The sequence below is a fragment of the Lutra lutra genome, chromosome 6 (genome assembly GCF_902655055.1).
Source record: "Lutra lutra chromosome 6, mLutLut1.2, whole genome shotgun sequence".
Classification (NCBI taxonomy): Eukaryota; Metazoa; Chordata; class Mammalia; order Carnivora; family Mustelidae; genus Lutra; species Lutra lutra.
The window spans coordinates 141,666,881-141,683,399 of NC_062283.1; the positions used below are offsets into that span (position 1 = coordinate 141,666,881).

Below are 16,519 nucleotides of genomic sequence, written 5' to 3' on the forward strand. Positions count from 1 at the left end.
CTAGCATTTTGGTGAGAATTTTTGCATCCATGTTCATCAAGGATATTGCTCTGTAATTCTCCTTTTTGATGGGGTCTTTGTCTGGTTTTGGGATCAAGGTAATGCTGGCCTCATAAAATAAATTTGGAAATTTTCCTTCCATTTTAATTTTTTTGGAACAGTTTCAGGAGAATAGGTATTAATTCTTCTTTAAAAATTCCTCTTGGAAGCTCATCTGGCCCTGGTGTCTTGTTTGTTGGGATATTTTTATGACTGCTTCAATCTCCTTACTGGTTATGGGTCTGTTCAGGTTTTTTATTTCTTCCTGGTTCAGTTTGATAGTTTGTATGTCTCTAGGAATGCATCCATTCCTTCCAGATTGTCAAATTAGCTGGTGTATAGTTGCTTGTAATATGTTCTTATAATTGTTTGTATTTCTTTGGTGTTGGTTGTGATCTCTCCTCTTTCATTCATGATTTTATTAATTTAGGTCCTTTCTCTTTTCTTTATGATAAGTCTGGCCAGGGGTTTATCAATCTTATTAATTCTTTCAGAGAACCAGCTCCTAGTTTCGTTGATCTGTTCTACTATTCATTTTGTTTCTATTTCATTGATTTCTGCTCTGATACTTACTATTTTTCTTCTTCTGCTGGGTTTAGGTTTTATTTGCTGTTCTTTCTCCAGCTCCTTTAGGTGTAGGGTTAGGTTATGTATTTGAGACCTTTCTTGTTTCTTGAGAAAGGCTTGTATTGCTATATACTTTCCTCTCAGGACCGTCTTTGCTGTTTCCCAAAGATTTTGAACAGTTGTGTTCTCATTTTCATTTGTTTCCATGAATATTTTAAGTTCTTCTTTAATTTCCTGGTTGACCCATTCATTCTTTACTAGGATGTTCTTTAGCCTCCATGTATTTGAGTTCTTTCCAACTTTCCTCTTGTGGTTGAGTTCTGGTTTTAAAGCATTGTGGTCTGAAAATATGCAGGGAATGATCCCAATCTTTTGGTACCGTTTGAGACCTGATTTGTGACCCAAGATGTGATCTACGCTGGAGAATTTTCCATGTACACTAGAGAAGAATGTGTATTCTGTTGGTTTGGGATGGAATATTCTGAATATATCTCTGATGTCCCATCTGGTCCAATGTGTCATTTAAAGCCTTTGTTTCCTTGTTGATCTTTTCTTAAATGATCTGTCCATTTCAGTGAGGGGGGTTTTTAAAATCCCCTACTATTATTGTATTATTGTTAATGTGTTTCTTTGATTTTTGTTATTAATTGGTTTATATAATTGGCTGCTATCGTGTTAGGGGCATAGATATTTAAAATTGTTAGAGCTTCTTTTTGGACAGACCTTTAAAGTAGATACAGTGTCCTTCCTCATCTCTTATTATAGGCTTTGGCTTAAAATCCAATTTGTCTGATACAAGGATTGCCACCTCAGCTTTCTTTTGATGTCCATTAGCATGGTAAATTGTTTTCCACCCCCTCACTTCAAATCTGGAGGTGCCTTTGGGTCTAAAATGAGTTTCTGCATTTTAAAATTCTTTTATTGTGGTAGAGTTTTAGTAGTGCGGGTAACCACACTAGTAAGTCTTCTAGATCTGAATGAATAAATATTCTGTACCATGTAAAAAGACTTTGAACCCTGAAAGAGAATAAAAAAGGTTTCTTTATATATGCTCAAAGGTATTAGAAATTTACATATTTTGGGATACTGATTTGGAAATTTTGTTTACTCTTCTCATAGGATTGAGTGCAATAATAAAATTTTAAAAAGTCACGTTAGGGGCCACCTGGGTGGCTCAGTCAGCTGAACTGAAGCAGCTGCCTTCATTCATTTCGGTTTTGATCCCTGGGTCCTGGAATCGAGCCCTGCATCGGGTTCCCTGCTCAGTGGAGAGCCTCTTTTCTCCCTCTCCCTCTACCTACTGCTCTGCCTACTTGTGCTCTCTATCTCTCTAATAAATAAATAAAATCTTAAAAAAAAAAGTCATATTAGATAAGGACTTTGTCTTGAAGTTTGTTATTTGTTTAAAACATGAAGTTAAAATCACCTGACAGTATAGCTTTGGTGCTGAGGTAAATCCTGATCACCTCAGCAGCTTATACAGTCTGTAGGCAAACCTCTCCGTCGATCTCATTAGACCTCACATAGAAGCTGAAACCTAGTTGCCGTTCCTTTCTTCTATGAAATGTAGCTCTCATTTATCTTGTGTATTTATCAAAATGAACATTTTTCTTTCAAGTGTATTAAGATTAGCAAATCAGAATTACAGAAACATGATTTCAGGGGCGGGAAGTACTACAGTAAAAGTATTTTAATCTACCCTTCCCATCCACTGTTTGAATAGTCTCTGTGAAATGACTGTGCTGTTTTGCAAGCAAAAAAATCAAAGTGTCATTTTTCTTTTTTTCTTCTAGAGTAAAATAGTGAGAGTATTAAACTTATGGCAGAAGAATAATGTGTTTAAGAGTGAGATTATTCAGCCTCTTTTGGACATGGCAGCAGGGATTCCTCCCCCGGTTGTCACACCTGTTTTGGCCAGTACTACTGCTGCTATGAGCAACACCCCAGGTATGTTACCTTGAAACAGATTTGTTTTCTAAATATTCATCCCCCCCCGCCCCACCCGGTGATTATTCATTTATAAAGTAACAATTTGATAGTGTAGGAGAATTTATCTAGCATTAAGTAATTGAAAGGAAATGTAATTTGAAGGAAAAATAAACTGAGAATTTATATTTGTGTATAATTCTTTTCTAAAAATTAAAAAGCTGAATATTTGAAATCCTAGAAGCATAAATATAGTGATCTTTGGGAAAATGGTATGTCACTTATGTTTTTTCCTGGTTTAGGCTGTCCATAAACTTGCATGTACATCAAATTGTAGTATAGTAGGGGAACTTAATATTTATAAGGAACCCTGAAAAAAATTGTCTACTGGAGCCAAGAATGCTTTAGTAATAATCTCAAAATCTTGTTTTTTAAAGTTTATTTAAATGACATTTTAGAATTTGTACCATAGTTCAGGAATTAACATTTGGTATATGTTTAATTTTTGTTGTGTTTTAAAGAAAAATAGTTTTATATTATACATATTATTTTCTAATAAATTTGATTATATTTTTAACATTTCCTCATGTCCTTCAATTTTCTTCTATAGTAAGATTTTTAAAGATTTCTAAGTATTGTAGGCTTCTTTAAAGTAGTAGTTTAGTTAATGAGGACAAGTGTGGACAGATCCTTTTGGTGTTGTTTTTTTTTTTCCCAATCTATCTAAGTCTGTAATTAGACAATAAAATAAAAACATCTAAATTTATATATATTTTATGAAAGTGTCAAAGCAAATCTCTCTGCCTTTCCAAGTCTTACTTTTATTTACTTACGTATTTATTTGGGTGGGTGTGATGTCTTATTAAAAGGAACTCCTGTGACACCTGTTACTCCAGCCAATGTGGTCCAGGGTCTGCCGGATCCGTGGGTGTCTCAGATAACAAACACAGATACACTTGCAGCAGTAGCTCAAATCTTACAAAGTCCTCAAGGCCAACAGGTGAGCAGTTTTTTTTGTTAAATCAATAGTGATTTAGAACTCATTATTTTCTTAATGTATTTTTTTAATACTGTACCACCTTAAGAATATGTTATTTCTGTAAAAATGATATCACACTATGGATACTACTCTGTAACTTGCTTTTTCATTTAGTAAGGCATTGTTTTATGCACTTTTTTTTTTTTAGATTTTATTTTTTTATTTCACAGAGAGAGACATCACAAGTAAGCAGGCAGAGAGAGAGGGGGAAGCAGGCCCCCAGCTGAGCAGAGAGCCTGATGTGGGGCTCGACCCCAGGACCCCGAGATCATGACCTGAACCGAAGGCAGAGGCTTAACCCACTGATCCACCCAGGCGCCCCTATGCACTGTTTTATAAAAACTTCATTTCATACCAAAATATTGACTTAATACATAATTTGTGCAAACATTATTAGGTGTTACTCCAGTAACAAGACAGGGATGTCCTCTCTCCTAGGAAAGATGTCTTTCTATGTTAGGGGAGAAAAATATAAGAAAGTATAAAACTTTGTTTAGATGGTGATACATGACTTAAAACAGGATAAGTTTTTAAAGTGACTGGGTTTGGGAAAAGGGGTCAGATTAGAGAGGGTTGCCAAGAGAAGGTGTTTTTGAGGAAGTGCCATTTGAAGTGAGACTTAAAATGAAACTGTCATGGTAGGGTTTGAGGATAGCCCATTCTTTGCATCTCCTTTCTTTACCTGTCCTTTAAAAACCAAATTAATTGTGATCTGTGCAATAAGACCCCTTTTCCCCCTGAACTCTTTTCCCAAATATTCATGAGGTTTTCAGCCACTTTGAGTTTTTTATTAAATGTCACCTTAGTAAAGCCTTCAAAAAGTGACTTAAAACTGCACATTCTTCCCCTGTGCTCCTTTTTTGTATCACGTACTTTCTTTCTGTTACATTATACAACTTTTTTATTTATTCTCTATCTCTTCCCACCAGAATATATGCTTTAGAAGGATGAGAATTTTTTTCATTTGTTTTGTTCACTGCTGTGTCTCCAGTGTTTAGGTTGTAACAGACATTTGGTACATTTTTGTAGAATGAGTGAATAGTGTATGGAGGCATAACAGTGTTGGATATGCAAAGCTCTTTCAAAGTTGAGATGTTTGGAAGGTTAGATGGCCTGTGCATGTAAGTTAATGATGACGGAGTTGACATGGTAGACCTAAGTGTGGATCTGGTTTCAAAAGATGGAAATGATGGGCTGAAAAACAAGGAGTTCATACCCTAAGCAGTGGGGAACTTTTTCATATTGAAGTCATCGATCTGAACCGTACTTTAGTGGGTGGGAGAGGCGAGAAGCCTAGGGATAGGAAGTATTTTTGTTTTGGTAAGAATGATAAAAGGGAAGTAATAGGTATGTGAGAAATAGGGTAGCAGACCTTCTTAAAAGGACACTCTTCAGAAAAAAGGGACCATTCTAGAGTTTTAAACATGTAAAACCTAATTTAGTTATTGTCTTAGATTAGATCCAGTTTCTCCGTTTTGGGGGTCAATTGGGAAACTGAATTGGATATTAGATAAAATTATCAAATTATTAATTTTAATCTTGTGATTACTGATATTTTGAAAATAATTCGTAAAGCAAATGTTCTCATTTTAAAAGATACTTATTAAAATAAATACTTTTGGCAGGAGAAGTGATTTTTCCAGAAGAAGTAGTGCAAAGAAAGTTAAGAAGACCTAGTAATTGATAGACTACTATTAAGTCAAGAGTAGAAGGAAAGTAGGATGCCACACTGGTTTGAACCTGACTGAAACAGTAACAGTGCTGTCTGGAAAAATGCCGATGTCAAAAGGAGTAGTTAAAATGTGTAAAGGAGAAAATATGACATTAATCCTCTTCTCTCTTTCCCCCTCCGCCCCTTCTTCCTCTCCCTCCCTTTTTTACTCCTTTACTTCCTCCCTCTCCCTTTCACCATCCTATCTGTTCTGGAGCTTCTTCAGTGCAGTAACTAAGCTATCATATATTTTGGTATTATTTTCTTTGCTATCAATTAGTAGTTTGTAGTTACAGTTTATTTGGTAGCCAAATGACTCTAGTTTGTTTCTTAATGTAGCTGTTTTAGATGGGCATGAAATTACTTTCATCTGGGATGGCTTTTGTATCTTCTCCCACTGTAAATTAATCTTCACCTAAACAGTACACATGTCTTATTACTATTGTAAATTGATCATTTTCAGATTTAAGTCAGATTTAGATCTTGATTAGGAATGTATTAATTACTTCTAAGGTGTGTATAGGGTTTACTTAACTGTGAAATATCTTCAGGATCTTACTGTTGTTTCTGGTTTTTAAGAGGATGGATGAATAGAAGGAACAGGGATTTGATTTCAACTCTTATTGGCACTATTCACTTTTAATTTCCTTAGTTTCAGAATGCTCTAAGAGGCAAATTTCTTATTTGCCTTTCCTGCTTTCAGGAAATGTGTTATCTGATGGTAAATCTGAAAGCTAGCAAAAGCAGTTGTTGTCAGTGCTTGTTTTTTGTTGTTGTTATTGTTGTTTTGTTTTGTTTTATTACAGAGATTAAGGAGTTAATTGAAGAAGCAATGGAAGCTTAGTGATGGGGCACCTGGGTGCCTCAGTCAGTTGAGCTTCCAGCCTTTGATTTTGGCTCAGCTTGTGATCTCAGGGTCATGGGTTCAAGCCCTGTGTGGAACCCCCCCTTCAGGAGCCCTGCTTTGGGTTCCACGCTCAGCATGCATTCTGCTTGGGATTCTCTCTCCCATTGGCCCACTCCTGGCTTGCGCCCGCACTCTAAATAAATAAATAAAATCTTTAAAAGAAAAGCTTAGTGAAAAAAATCAGTCTGTATGTAATGAATTCTTAATCTGTCATTGTATGACCACTTTATTTGGCTTAAAGTTCTCTGGCTTTCCAGAAGCAAGACAGACTTATTAAGGACTATTAAAGATGACACACACAACAAAATATTTTTTTAAAAAACTACCTTATTTTGAATTAGTATCTGTTTTCTCTTGATCTCCAAAGACTGTGCAACAGTGAACCTTTTTCACTAAAAGATTGGCATTCTTTTTTTTTTTTTTTTTTTTTTTTAAAGATTGGCATTCTTACAGATAAAACCCAGTATCTGTTTGTAATAATTTTCCTTTCTTCTCCTTCAGCTTCAGCAGTTAATACAAACTTTACAGCTACAGCAGCAGAAGCCTCAGCCTTCGATTCTGCAGGCCCTGGACGCTGGTCTTGTTGTGCAGTTGCAGGCGCTCACAGCACAGCTCACGGCTGCAGCTGCGGCAGCCAACACCCTGAACCCCTTGGAACAGGGAGTGGCTTTCAACAAGGTAGAAATTAAGTTACTAGATTTGTTCTGTAAGAAGTATTAAAGTCTATATGCTATTGTGTGGATTCTAATTCTGTATATTATATTTTATTATAGAACTATCACAGTATGCACTCTACTGTATAATATATATATTTTCAACTTTAAAACCACTGTGCTTTATAAATTAGGCCTAACTATAAAGGATAGTGGTTTTAAAGTTGAAAGTCTTTCATGTATAATTTGTAGTAGGATTGCCTCAATGTTCTTATTAATTATGAGAACATTAAAATACCTTGGAAGTGTTACACATATTATTTTTGTTTCTGCTACTATGTTTTTTTAGGAAAATAAATACTGATGTATTATACTACTTTGACATTTTTATCTGTTAGCTTAATTGAAAATTTAATAGCTAAACCACATGGGGGTCACCTGGGTGACTCAGTCAGTTAAGCATCCAACTTTTGATCTCAGCTCCAGTCTTGATCTCAGGGTTGTGAGTTCAAGCCTTACATTGGGCTCCCTGCTGGGCATGGAGCCTACTTTAAAAAAAAATAGCTAAACCACATTAAAAAACCTTTAAATTGATCCTTGGGAAGACAATTGACCATCCTAAGAAGAGAAATGTAGTAGGAATAGATCCACTGATTACAGACCTAGATTTTTTTTTTAATCAAGCTTTATTACTATTGGCAAGCCATTTAATTATTTTAATCCCATCTTCTCTTCTGTAGAGCATTAGTATTTATCCTGTATTGTGATTTGTTTTGTTATATAAGGCAGTGTACATCAAAGTACTTTAAAGATTCACTCAAATGCTTTATTATAGCATAGCATAAAATTATATAAAACATTTATGTATTAATGTGATAGAGGTAAATTAATGGGATGACATTGACATTCAGAATAGCATTTGTTACTTATTTTTGTGTGAAGCACCTTTTAATTTGTCTTTTTCTCCCCCCCTCCCCGGTCCGACTTAGAAGTTGATGGATAGGTTTGATTTTGGGGAAGATTCTGAGCATAGTGAAGAACCCAAAAAGGAAATTTCAGCCTCTCAACTGTAAGAATTGTTTTTTTTTTCTTTATTTCCATAATTTTTTCCATTATTATTATAAACATTGGATGGGACATTGCTGTCTGAACTACCAAGTATACTTTGAATAAGTTGGGATAAAATTTCAGGCTGTTGAGTTCTAACATTACAGAAAGATGGTTAGAGTTGTGGTCTTGTTGCCTCCCTATTTACTTTGGCTCCTTTCTCAGATCTTTGCAAATATTTGGGATATATCAAAATTTTTTATAGGAGAATTGATAGATGTTGATATAGTTGTGATATTTTCTATATCTGTATTAGTCATTTTATTCAATTGTATGAATATTTGAAATAATAGGAAAGAGGCTTGCTTCTAGTGTCAGTGTCCACTTCTAGGAATTCTCCCGGATTCTGGGAGTGAATCTTACTAATCAGAAGTAAGGATTGGGACTGTAGGGATTTTGTTTTTTTCAAAGATAATGGTGAGTACATTTTTATTTAGATCAGTGATTTTCTTTTCTCAAGCAGTTCTGTGTAGCCTTAGGTTCTTGCAGGTCTGAGAAAGGGCCAGCAGGGGAGAGGGTGTTGGAGAGTGGGGGCGTGGCAGGGGGGAGGATGGAGGATGATGAATGGAGGGAATGCCTCTGGGAATCTCGTTTCAAGCAGAGACCATTAATTTTATATATTGGGATCATATGTCTTAAAATATATTTATATAATACAGAAAATACATATGTCCTTTTGGTAAGGAGATTTTACTTGAAAAATTAAAATACAATACTTTAGATTATGATTTACGAAGTTAGAGGAGAAACACTTGAGATTGTGTAGATCAGTGTCCTGAACAACGTAAGAATCTCCTTTAATGGTTCTGATAGGGTATTTTTATAATGTTTTAATGCCTTCTATGATGACAAGTTAAATAATCTTTGTTATTGAATCCTGTTTGATTTACTTTATACACACTGATCCGTTTTGCATTCTGAAGCAAGGAAACAAATTTGCTCCATTATCTTTTGAGACCTAGCCTTTACAATATTTGAAGTTAGGTATCATTCTTCCCCTTAGGTTTATTTGCTCCAGATGAAGTACACTTTTTTTCAACTGTTTCAAGACTTCTCACCATCCTGATTGCCCCTTTTGGGATGCCCTCTTTTTTGTTCATGTCTTACCTTGTGGCACCCAGAATTCCAGGTGTATTCCAGGTGTGAATTTCCCAGAGTATAGTTAAATTATTATTTCCTCTTATCTAAGTACTGTTTCTGTTAACATACCTAATAATGTGAATGCTTTTCTAAAGAAAGCAGATTAGTTTTGTAAAGTTTATGGTCAATTACAATTGTTGATTTCACATGTACTGATTGATAGACCATTTCTCCCACTATCTTATAGTTAGAGAAGGAGTTAAAGTGACAATGTTTAGATACTTTTAACTGTTTTTATATGTTTCATTGAAATTTTCTTAAAGTACTCTAATGTAAAAAATACTAATTTATATGTATTTAATAGTGTGAGACCATAATAACAGATCTTCCATCAGAGTATCTTTAACATGTTATCCACCTGTTGAAAGATTATTGGAGAGTATCTTTCTCTTTTAACATATTAATGTTCTGAGGTATTCCATTTTCTGTTACTATTTCAAAAGTAAACATTGTAGTGGAGTCTGTTTCATTTAATTGGCATGGGGGAGGTTGAAAATCAGTTATTTTTGTATTATCTTTACTATGTTTTAAAATATATTTCTACTTGTTTTTCCTTCTAGTTCTCATGTTTCAGAATCTGTGAACAATTCCATTTTTCATCAGATAGCTGAACAACTACAGCAGCAAAACCTTGAACATCTCAGACAGCAGCTCCTAGAACAGCAACAGCCTCAAAAGGTTTATAACTCCATCTTGTGGTCTTTAGAGTTATTGCTATCTACATTCTATAAAGTGGTGTTTCTCAAGCATGGTGATTTTTCTTCAGTTCTAGTACTAGGAAGGTCAGCCTTTTCAGAACATTTACAGTCTTTTCTGTTACCAGAATGTGTTCTGGATATATACATGTGCTTGGTACACTAGCAGTGGAGAACAGAAAACAGAGGTGGTGTTTCAGTATTACAGCTTAAAACTCCATGTGCTTTTCTTCACTCAGTTCTCTATCAAGCAAGGTCAAGACAATTTTGCTTTTCTTGAGAGTGATGATGGCAAAATAGATTACTCCTTTAATTAGGCTGCTGCTGTGTGCAGGAAGTTTAGGAGGCTTGCATTACATTTAATGCTATGAGATAGCATTTTGACTTCCATTGTAATGTAATGAAATTAAACATCCATTGCAAAACTGTGTAGCTAATCAGATGTATTATTAGTCTTAAGACACACTGTTATTTTTTTTTTATATAATTTTTTTTAAAGATTTTATTTATTTATTTGACAGAGAGAGAGAGAGAGAGATCACAAGTAGGCAGGGAAGCAGGGTCCCTCCTGAGCAGAGAACCCAATGTGGGGCTTTGATCCCAGGACCCTGGGGTCATGAGCTGAGCCGAAGGCAGAGGCTTAACCCACTGAGCCACCTAGGTGCTCCAAGACACACTGTTATTTTATGTACAGCTAAGAATTTTTAATCACTTCAAAAGTACATCTTACAGAGTTAAAAGAACCTTAATAAATTACAGGGATGATTATGTGTGAAGAAGAATCATACTTTAGAATTGATAAAATTTGTCAAACTTCAAAGGCAGGGTTAATCCATTACAAAGCCTGTTTTTCCTCCATTTGAGAAATACTTGCATGTATGAACTGTTTAGAACATGAGTGTTTTCAAATTCCGCCCAATCACACTTCTTCCTTATATCCAAAACTTTACTAAGTCATACTCCAAACATTTTTAAAGTATGAGCAGTGCGTTGGTAGGTAAATGATATATACATAGATGAACACAGGTGAACAAAAAAGCATCTGGCCTCAAATAATCTCTTCTCTAATGGAGCATGTACATCTGTATGAACACAGGGCAGAATTCTAGTTTCTGTAATAGAGGTACAGGTGAAGAACAGTGGAAGTAAAGGAGAGAGAAAAGTTATTTTAGTTTAAAGGGATAACAAACCTTGGACGCTGCTGGGGTCTGAACTTACCCTTTTAAATCAAATAGTAAGCATAAAATGATATTAATGGTATTTGCTAAGGGTGGAACATATACTTGTATTATGAGAATGGAATTCTGTATCTTGTTTTGAAGGAATAATTTTGATAGAAATGGTTGGAGTAGATACATCTACTACTACAATATTTCATGTCAGGCAGATATATCTGCATGAAAATTCAGGAACTTTAAAGGTAGAGCACAATGTAGAACATTTGGACATTGTTTAAAGAAAAACACAAATTGTAAATCAATGAAAAGAAACAAGTTGTCAGTCATGTAATTAAAAAACCACAGAGCTGTTAGAGAGGCCAGGGCAGTTATGATGGAAGAGGTTATCCAACGGCACATTTGTCCATTTGTAAATGTGGCAATTTTAATTGTCTTAGTTCCAGTTTCCCTTCAGGAGTTGTAAAAGAAGTGGTAAAATCAAAGTAGTATTCTTAAAATTAACACCAAATTATTGAAGTGAAAATTCCTAGGAACTTGAGAGGACATTTTTCTTTTTGTTCTTTTTTATTCTTAAATTCAGTTAGCCAAAATATAATACAGCATTAGTTTCAGATGTAGAGTTCAGGAATTTGTCAGTTACACGTAACACCCATTGCTCATCTCATCATGTGCCCTCCTTAATGCCTGTCACTCAGTTACCCCAGCCCCTCACCCACCTCCCCTCCAGCAACTCTCATTCCCATATATTCCCATATACTCCCATAATATTCCCTTAATTAGGAATTGCTCATGGTTTGTTTGCATCTCTCATTTCTTCCCATTCCATTTTTCAGGGTTATTCTGTTTTAAGAATCTCACCAACCAAAGAAAAACAGAGCTCTGGGCTTAGTTAATACATAATCTCAAAATTTTAAGAAAATTCGATCCTTTTGAAAGAATTACATGTTGTTAAAAGCTTTTGTTGTTCAAAAGTGAGTGTTGAAGAAAGGGAGTGGTGAAAGAAAAGCAACTTTTCTAATAAATCAGGTAGATGGTGTTCAAAACCTGTGACAAATTTCCGGTTGGAAAGTAGTGTATCAGCAGGGTAACCATTAAATTTAATAAATTGTGTAATTGTCTCTACCAAACCAGTTGCTTTCATATGATGAAGATAAGGTGAAATAATGCAGAAAAATGAAGCATTTTTGTTTACCAGTGAGCTCCTTATGGCCACCTAAAAGTTCTTAGGGTGTCTTAAAGAAAGGAATGGGATTGCCAGTGGCACCCTACTCATTGCAGCCCTGACCACACCTGCATGTGAATTGATATCTAGTATCCCTAACAATAGAAAACCACTGAAAATGGAGCACTTCAAGGAGTGGCTGAATTATGAAGGGAGTAATAGTTCTGTTGGAAGGAGAATGATTGCCCTTGTCTGAAGTAAGTTCTAGTTCATGATATTGATAATTGTTTTATCAGGATATTCAAAAGATGTCAGGAAAGCTATAGCTCAAAATACTGATAATGAAAATGGCAGGACTCATAAAAAGGGCTTTTGAAAGAATGTTAGGAATAGAAAGATTGTGGAAGGTATAGCCACTTAATAATGAAGAGCTATCATATGTAACTTACTTTGATTCAGTATTTTTTTTATATAGGAGTATATAATGGAAAGAGTAGAATTGAACATGATAAAACCTAAGATGGGCGATAATATTAAGAGCCTTGAGTTGCTTTAAGTGATTTGATATCTCGGCTCACATAAATCGCATTTCATGGTACTGCAGTTGTAGGATTATGGCCTAGCGTGTGTGAATTTCAGTAAGGCTTTCAACAGTGTTTCTTGTCACTTATACAGAAAAAAATGGAGGAACATGGGTCTATAACTGATCAAAACGTGACACTTCATGAGTGTTGGTCCAACTTTGAAAGAAGTCTCTGCTAGCTGCTGTTACCCTTCTATTTTTTCAGTATTTTATTCAGTATTCAGTGTTCTGTCTTCTATTTTTTCAGTATTGATGTTTTACATGAGGACATCATCGAAGAAACTAGAAGTGTATCCCAGGATATATACTAAGGATGTATACCAGTGTATCAATAAAGCTGTCATTTGCCACCTGGGTCCAATGGATCCTTTTAAAATATATGTGAAGTCATCTCACAGATAGTTTACAGAAGTGAGACTAAAAGAGATAGGGGGAAATACTTGATGAGCAGTTTAATTTACATAATTGAAATGTAGTCAACATTTTTGTGTCCATTAAATTCAAATGTCACACATTCTTTTAGCAAAATAGAACAGTCTGGGTTCTTGTTGCAAAATACTGCAAGATAAAGTCCTTCCTATTAACTGACTAAGTGGTTGGAAAGACCCGGTTTTTGTCCCTAGAGACACATTTTTCTGCCATCAGTTTTGGAGTTTGAGAAATATATTTAGGTTATGATCATCTGAAAACTCATAGTTCACTTAGGTATTAAACTAATACCTAATCATTAGAATCTAGAATGCTGTACTTTTTTGCATCATGTTCTACTATTTTGTTTACTAATTATGAAATATATTCCTGTGTCAGTTTTCTTCTCCTTACCATTATGTACAGAAATGGGAAAATCTATTCAACTATGTTCCCAGGAGAGCATAAAGCAGACTACAAAGATAGTGTCTCCGGCCTTATTTTTACTTTCTTGAAATATACAGTATTTTTGGTAATGCAGTACAACTGGGTGATGATGATTTTATTTCACTACTGAATCACCCTTCTTGGCAGTTACTTTCCTTTTTCTTTTTTGTATTATTTTAGTCTTTCTTGAAATAATTGGGAATAATTGATGGATAATAACAGAATTATTCTTGGGATGATGAAATAGCAAAATGTTTCAGTATTTAAGATAATAAGACTTCTAAAATCTCACAACGTGTCTTAGATACAGCAAAGGGTCCAATGGACCTAATGCTAATTGCAAGGTAATAGGATAATTTTTAGTTGAATTTTTATTTTTATTTTAATAGTTATTTTTTTGAGAGCGAGCCCATGCACGTGACTGCACAGAGGGAACAGAGGGAGAGGGGCAGAAAGTCCTAAGCAGACTTTGCACTTGTGCGGAGCCCAAAGTGGGGCTTACCTCAAAACCCTGAGATCATGACCTAAGCAGAAATCAAGAGTTGGTTGCTTAACTGACTGTGCGACCCCGGCATCTCTTAGTTGAATTTTGAAGTAAATTTTCTCTTTGTTCTTCAGAAGATATCTAAGAAAGAATAAAGCTTAAAAAAAAAAAAAAAAAAAGACAAAGGATAAAGGTCATGAAATTACAGTCTTTCCAAATGGGTAAAACTCAAATACTAAAATTAATTGCAGTGGATCTTGGTTGGTTATACCAAGAATTAACCATTAAATAGGAAAATAAGGGTAAAAAACAAGGGTGGTGGTGGGGGGAATATGAAGCTTAAGATAAATGGAGAAGTAGGAAAAATATGATGTGAAGAATGAATATATGCGTACTAACTTGAGGACCAGTTAGATTCCAGATGGAGCTTTCTGTGTTAAGAATTCTGTTGTTACTATACTTTTAAAGATGTAAGCCAGGATTTTGCTTAAAATGTGTTTGGTTTGTTTGGGAAGAGTGGTTGCTTACTGATGTTTTGGCCAGCACTGTGGCATGTAATAGTTGTTTCACAGAAGTCTTTTCTACTTTAGCTTTTCATTTATTTCTAAACCTTGAAAATGTTACTTATTCTTAGAGAACCTGTTCCTTTATAAAGTGAGAAACTTGGAACAGTTCTTTAAATGCTCTTTTTGGCTCTTAATTTTTATGCTTTTTCTTTCAGATAGATGTCATTAGAATAAGAATTTAAAAGTCTTACTGAGATACATAACTAATGTGTATAACATTGTGATTTGATACATTTATATATTGTAGTAAGCTAACACTTCTCTCATGTCCTAAAACTATCATTTTTTTGTGGTGGGAACAGTTAGCTCTAATCTCTTAACAACTTTGAAGTTTATAATATTGTTGTCTGTAGTCACTGTGCTTTACAGATAAAGAGACTGAATTTCACAATTCAAGTAACTTGTTCACAATCAGAGTTTGTAACAAGCGACTAGTATTTTTTAGTTACTCTTCTCTGTTAATTATTTTAGTATCTCCCAGCTTGTGTACTACCAGTAACTCTTTTTATTAATCTTGAACACCTGCAAAGATGTTTTAGAAAAGTTTATGTAGGAAGACGTTTTCATAATTAATTTTCTTATTTTTAGTTAACACCGTAGTATATGCAGTTGTTAAATTGGATTCAGACTATTAAGTATCACATAAGTAGTATGACTATATCAAGTTGCTATACATCTAGTCCCAGCAAAAAAAGAGGGGGTAGATTCAAATTTTAAGTGTTCCTTTAATTAGTCTTCATTGCCTAACTCTTACTAGTTTCTGAAATATATTACATATTTCAGAGTACTTCCTAATACAGGTTGAGAAAGCCCAAATTGAGAACTGTTTACTAGATCAGTTAATTTGATGATGATTAATGTAAAGTACTTTCACATTAAAAGTATTATAGCATTTTATAAAAATGCTGATTGCCGTTGAAATTCTAGATTCATTTAACTTAGTGCTGTTATATATTTTTTATGATGTAATACCTTTATTCTTGGAAGTATAATGATTATATTTTCCACAATTAAAAATTTATTTGAAGAGCTACTTGATCTTACCATTCTAATAGAGCCTTCTCCCTCTTTTATAGAGGTGTCCCATGCTCTTAAGTAAACTTGGATTTGTACAAAAGTGTGATTTGAGATTGATTATAGATGATTTAATGTGGGATTTCTATATGTGTTGGGCTCCTTTTTAAAACTTTAATTGTGATGTTTGCATGTTTAAATTCTGTTGTAATAATATGCATGGTTTCTTAATGTTTGTGTGTTTGTATACATTCTCAATAGGCAACCCCTCAGGATAGTCAGGAGGGAACATTTGGATCAGAGCATTCCGCCTCACCATCACAAGGGAGCAGTCAGCAGCACTTCCTTGAACCTGAAGCAAATTTGGATGATTCTATAGATATTCAGCAACAGGTAAAAAGTTAATGTTTTTCTAGGTCATAAATTCTAAATTATTTAGAGGAAAATGTTATAAAATATGGTAAATGTTTTTATTTTATGTAAAATACTTTATTTTTATGCAAAATAAAGATAATGTCCTAAATTTTTCCTCACACTTAAGGTCTATACTGACCATGTTACTTAATATTAGGCATTAATGCTGCTATGGTGAATATTTTGTAAGGCAGAATTTTAAGTATATATTGCATCTCAGTAAGCCATTTTATTTTCAAGGATATGGATATTGATGAAGGGCAAGATGGAGTGGAAGAGGAGATCTTTGAACAAGAAGCAAAGAAAGTGGCTGTTCGCTCAAGATCAAGAACACATTCACGATCTCGTTCAAGGTTCTACAATAATATTTAAGAGTAGCTGTGTGTGAACTTTTAAAAGTGGGCTCTGTTTCTTTATATCAAGATTAAAGGAATGTTTTTCTTAAGGTGACATACTGTCCAGAAAGAAGTAATTCACAA

At 34.5% G+C, this 16,519-nt stretch overlaps 1 protein-coding gene across 6 annotated transcripts in view; it reads left to right on the top strand.

Moving 5' to 3' along the window:
- SCAF8 (SR-related CTD associated factor 8) overlaps nucleotides 1-16,519 on the top strand; it is a 151,700-nt gene that overhangs the window by 48,278 nt on the left and 86,903 nt on the right. For 5 of the 6 annotated variants that reach the window (XR_007128100.1, XM_047733398.1, XM_047733399.1 and 2 more), the window contains 7 exons: nucleotides 2,400-2,553; nucleotides 3,402-3,532; nucleotides 6,691-6,867; nucleotides 7,832-7,911; nucleotides 9,650-9,767; nucleotides 15,888-16,019; nucleotides 16,281-16,393. Coding sequence is in view for 5 of the 6 variants with exons in the window: in XM_047733398.1 (XP_047589354.1) it covers nucleotides 2,400-2,553; nucleotides 3,402-3,532; nucleotides 6,691-6,867; nucleotides 7,832-7,911; nucleotides 9,650-9,767; nucleotides 15,888-16,019; nucleotides 16,281-16,393 (905 nt within the window). In the remaining variant the exon portion in view is untranslated. The remainder of the gene's footprint in view (nucleotides 1-2,399; nucleotides 2,554-3,401; nucleotides 3,533-6,690; nucleotides 6,868-7,831; nucleotides 7,912-9,649; nucleotides 9,768-15,887; nucleotides 16,020-16,280; nucleotides 16,394-16,519) is intronic. The other variant, XM_047733395.1, reaches the window with a different exon arrangement.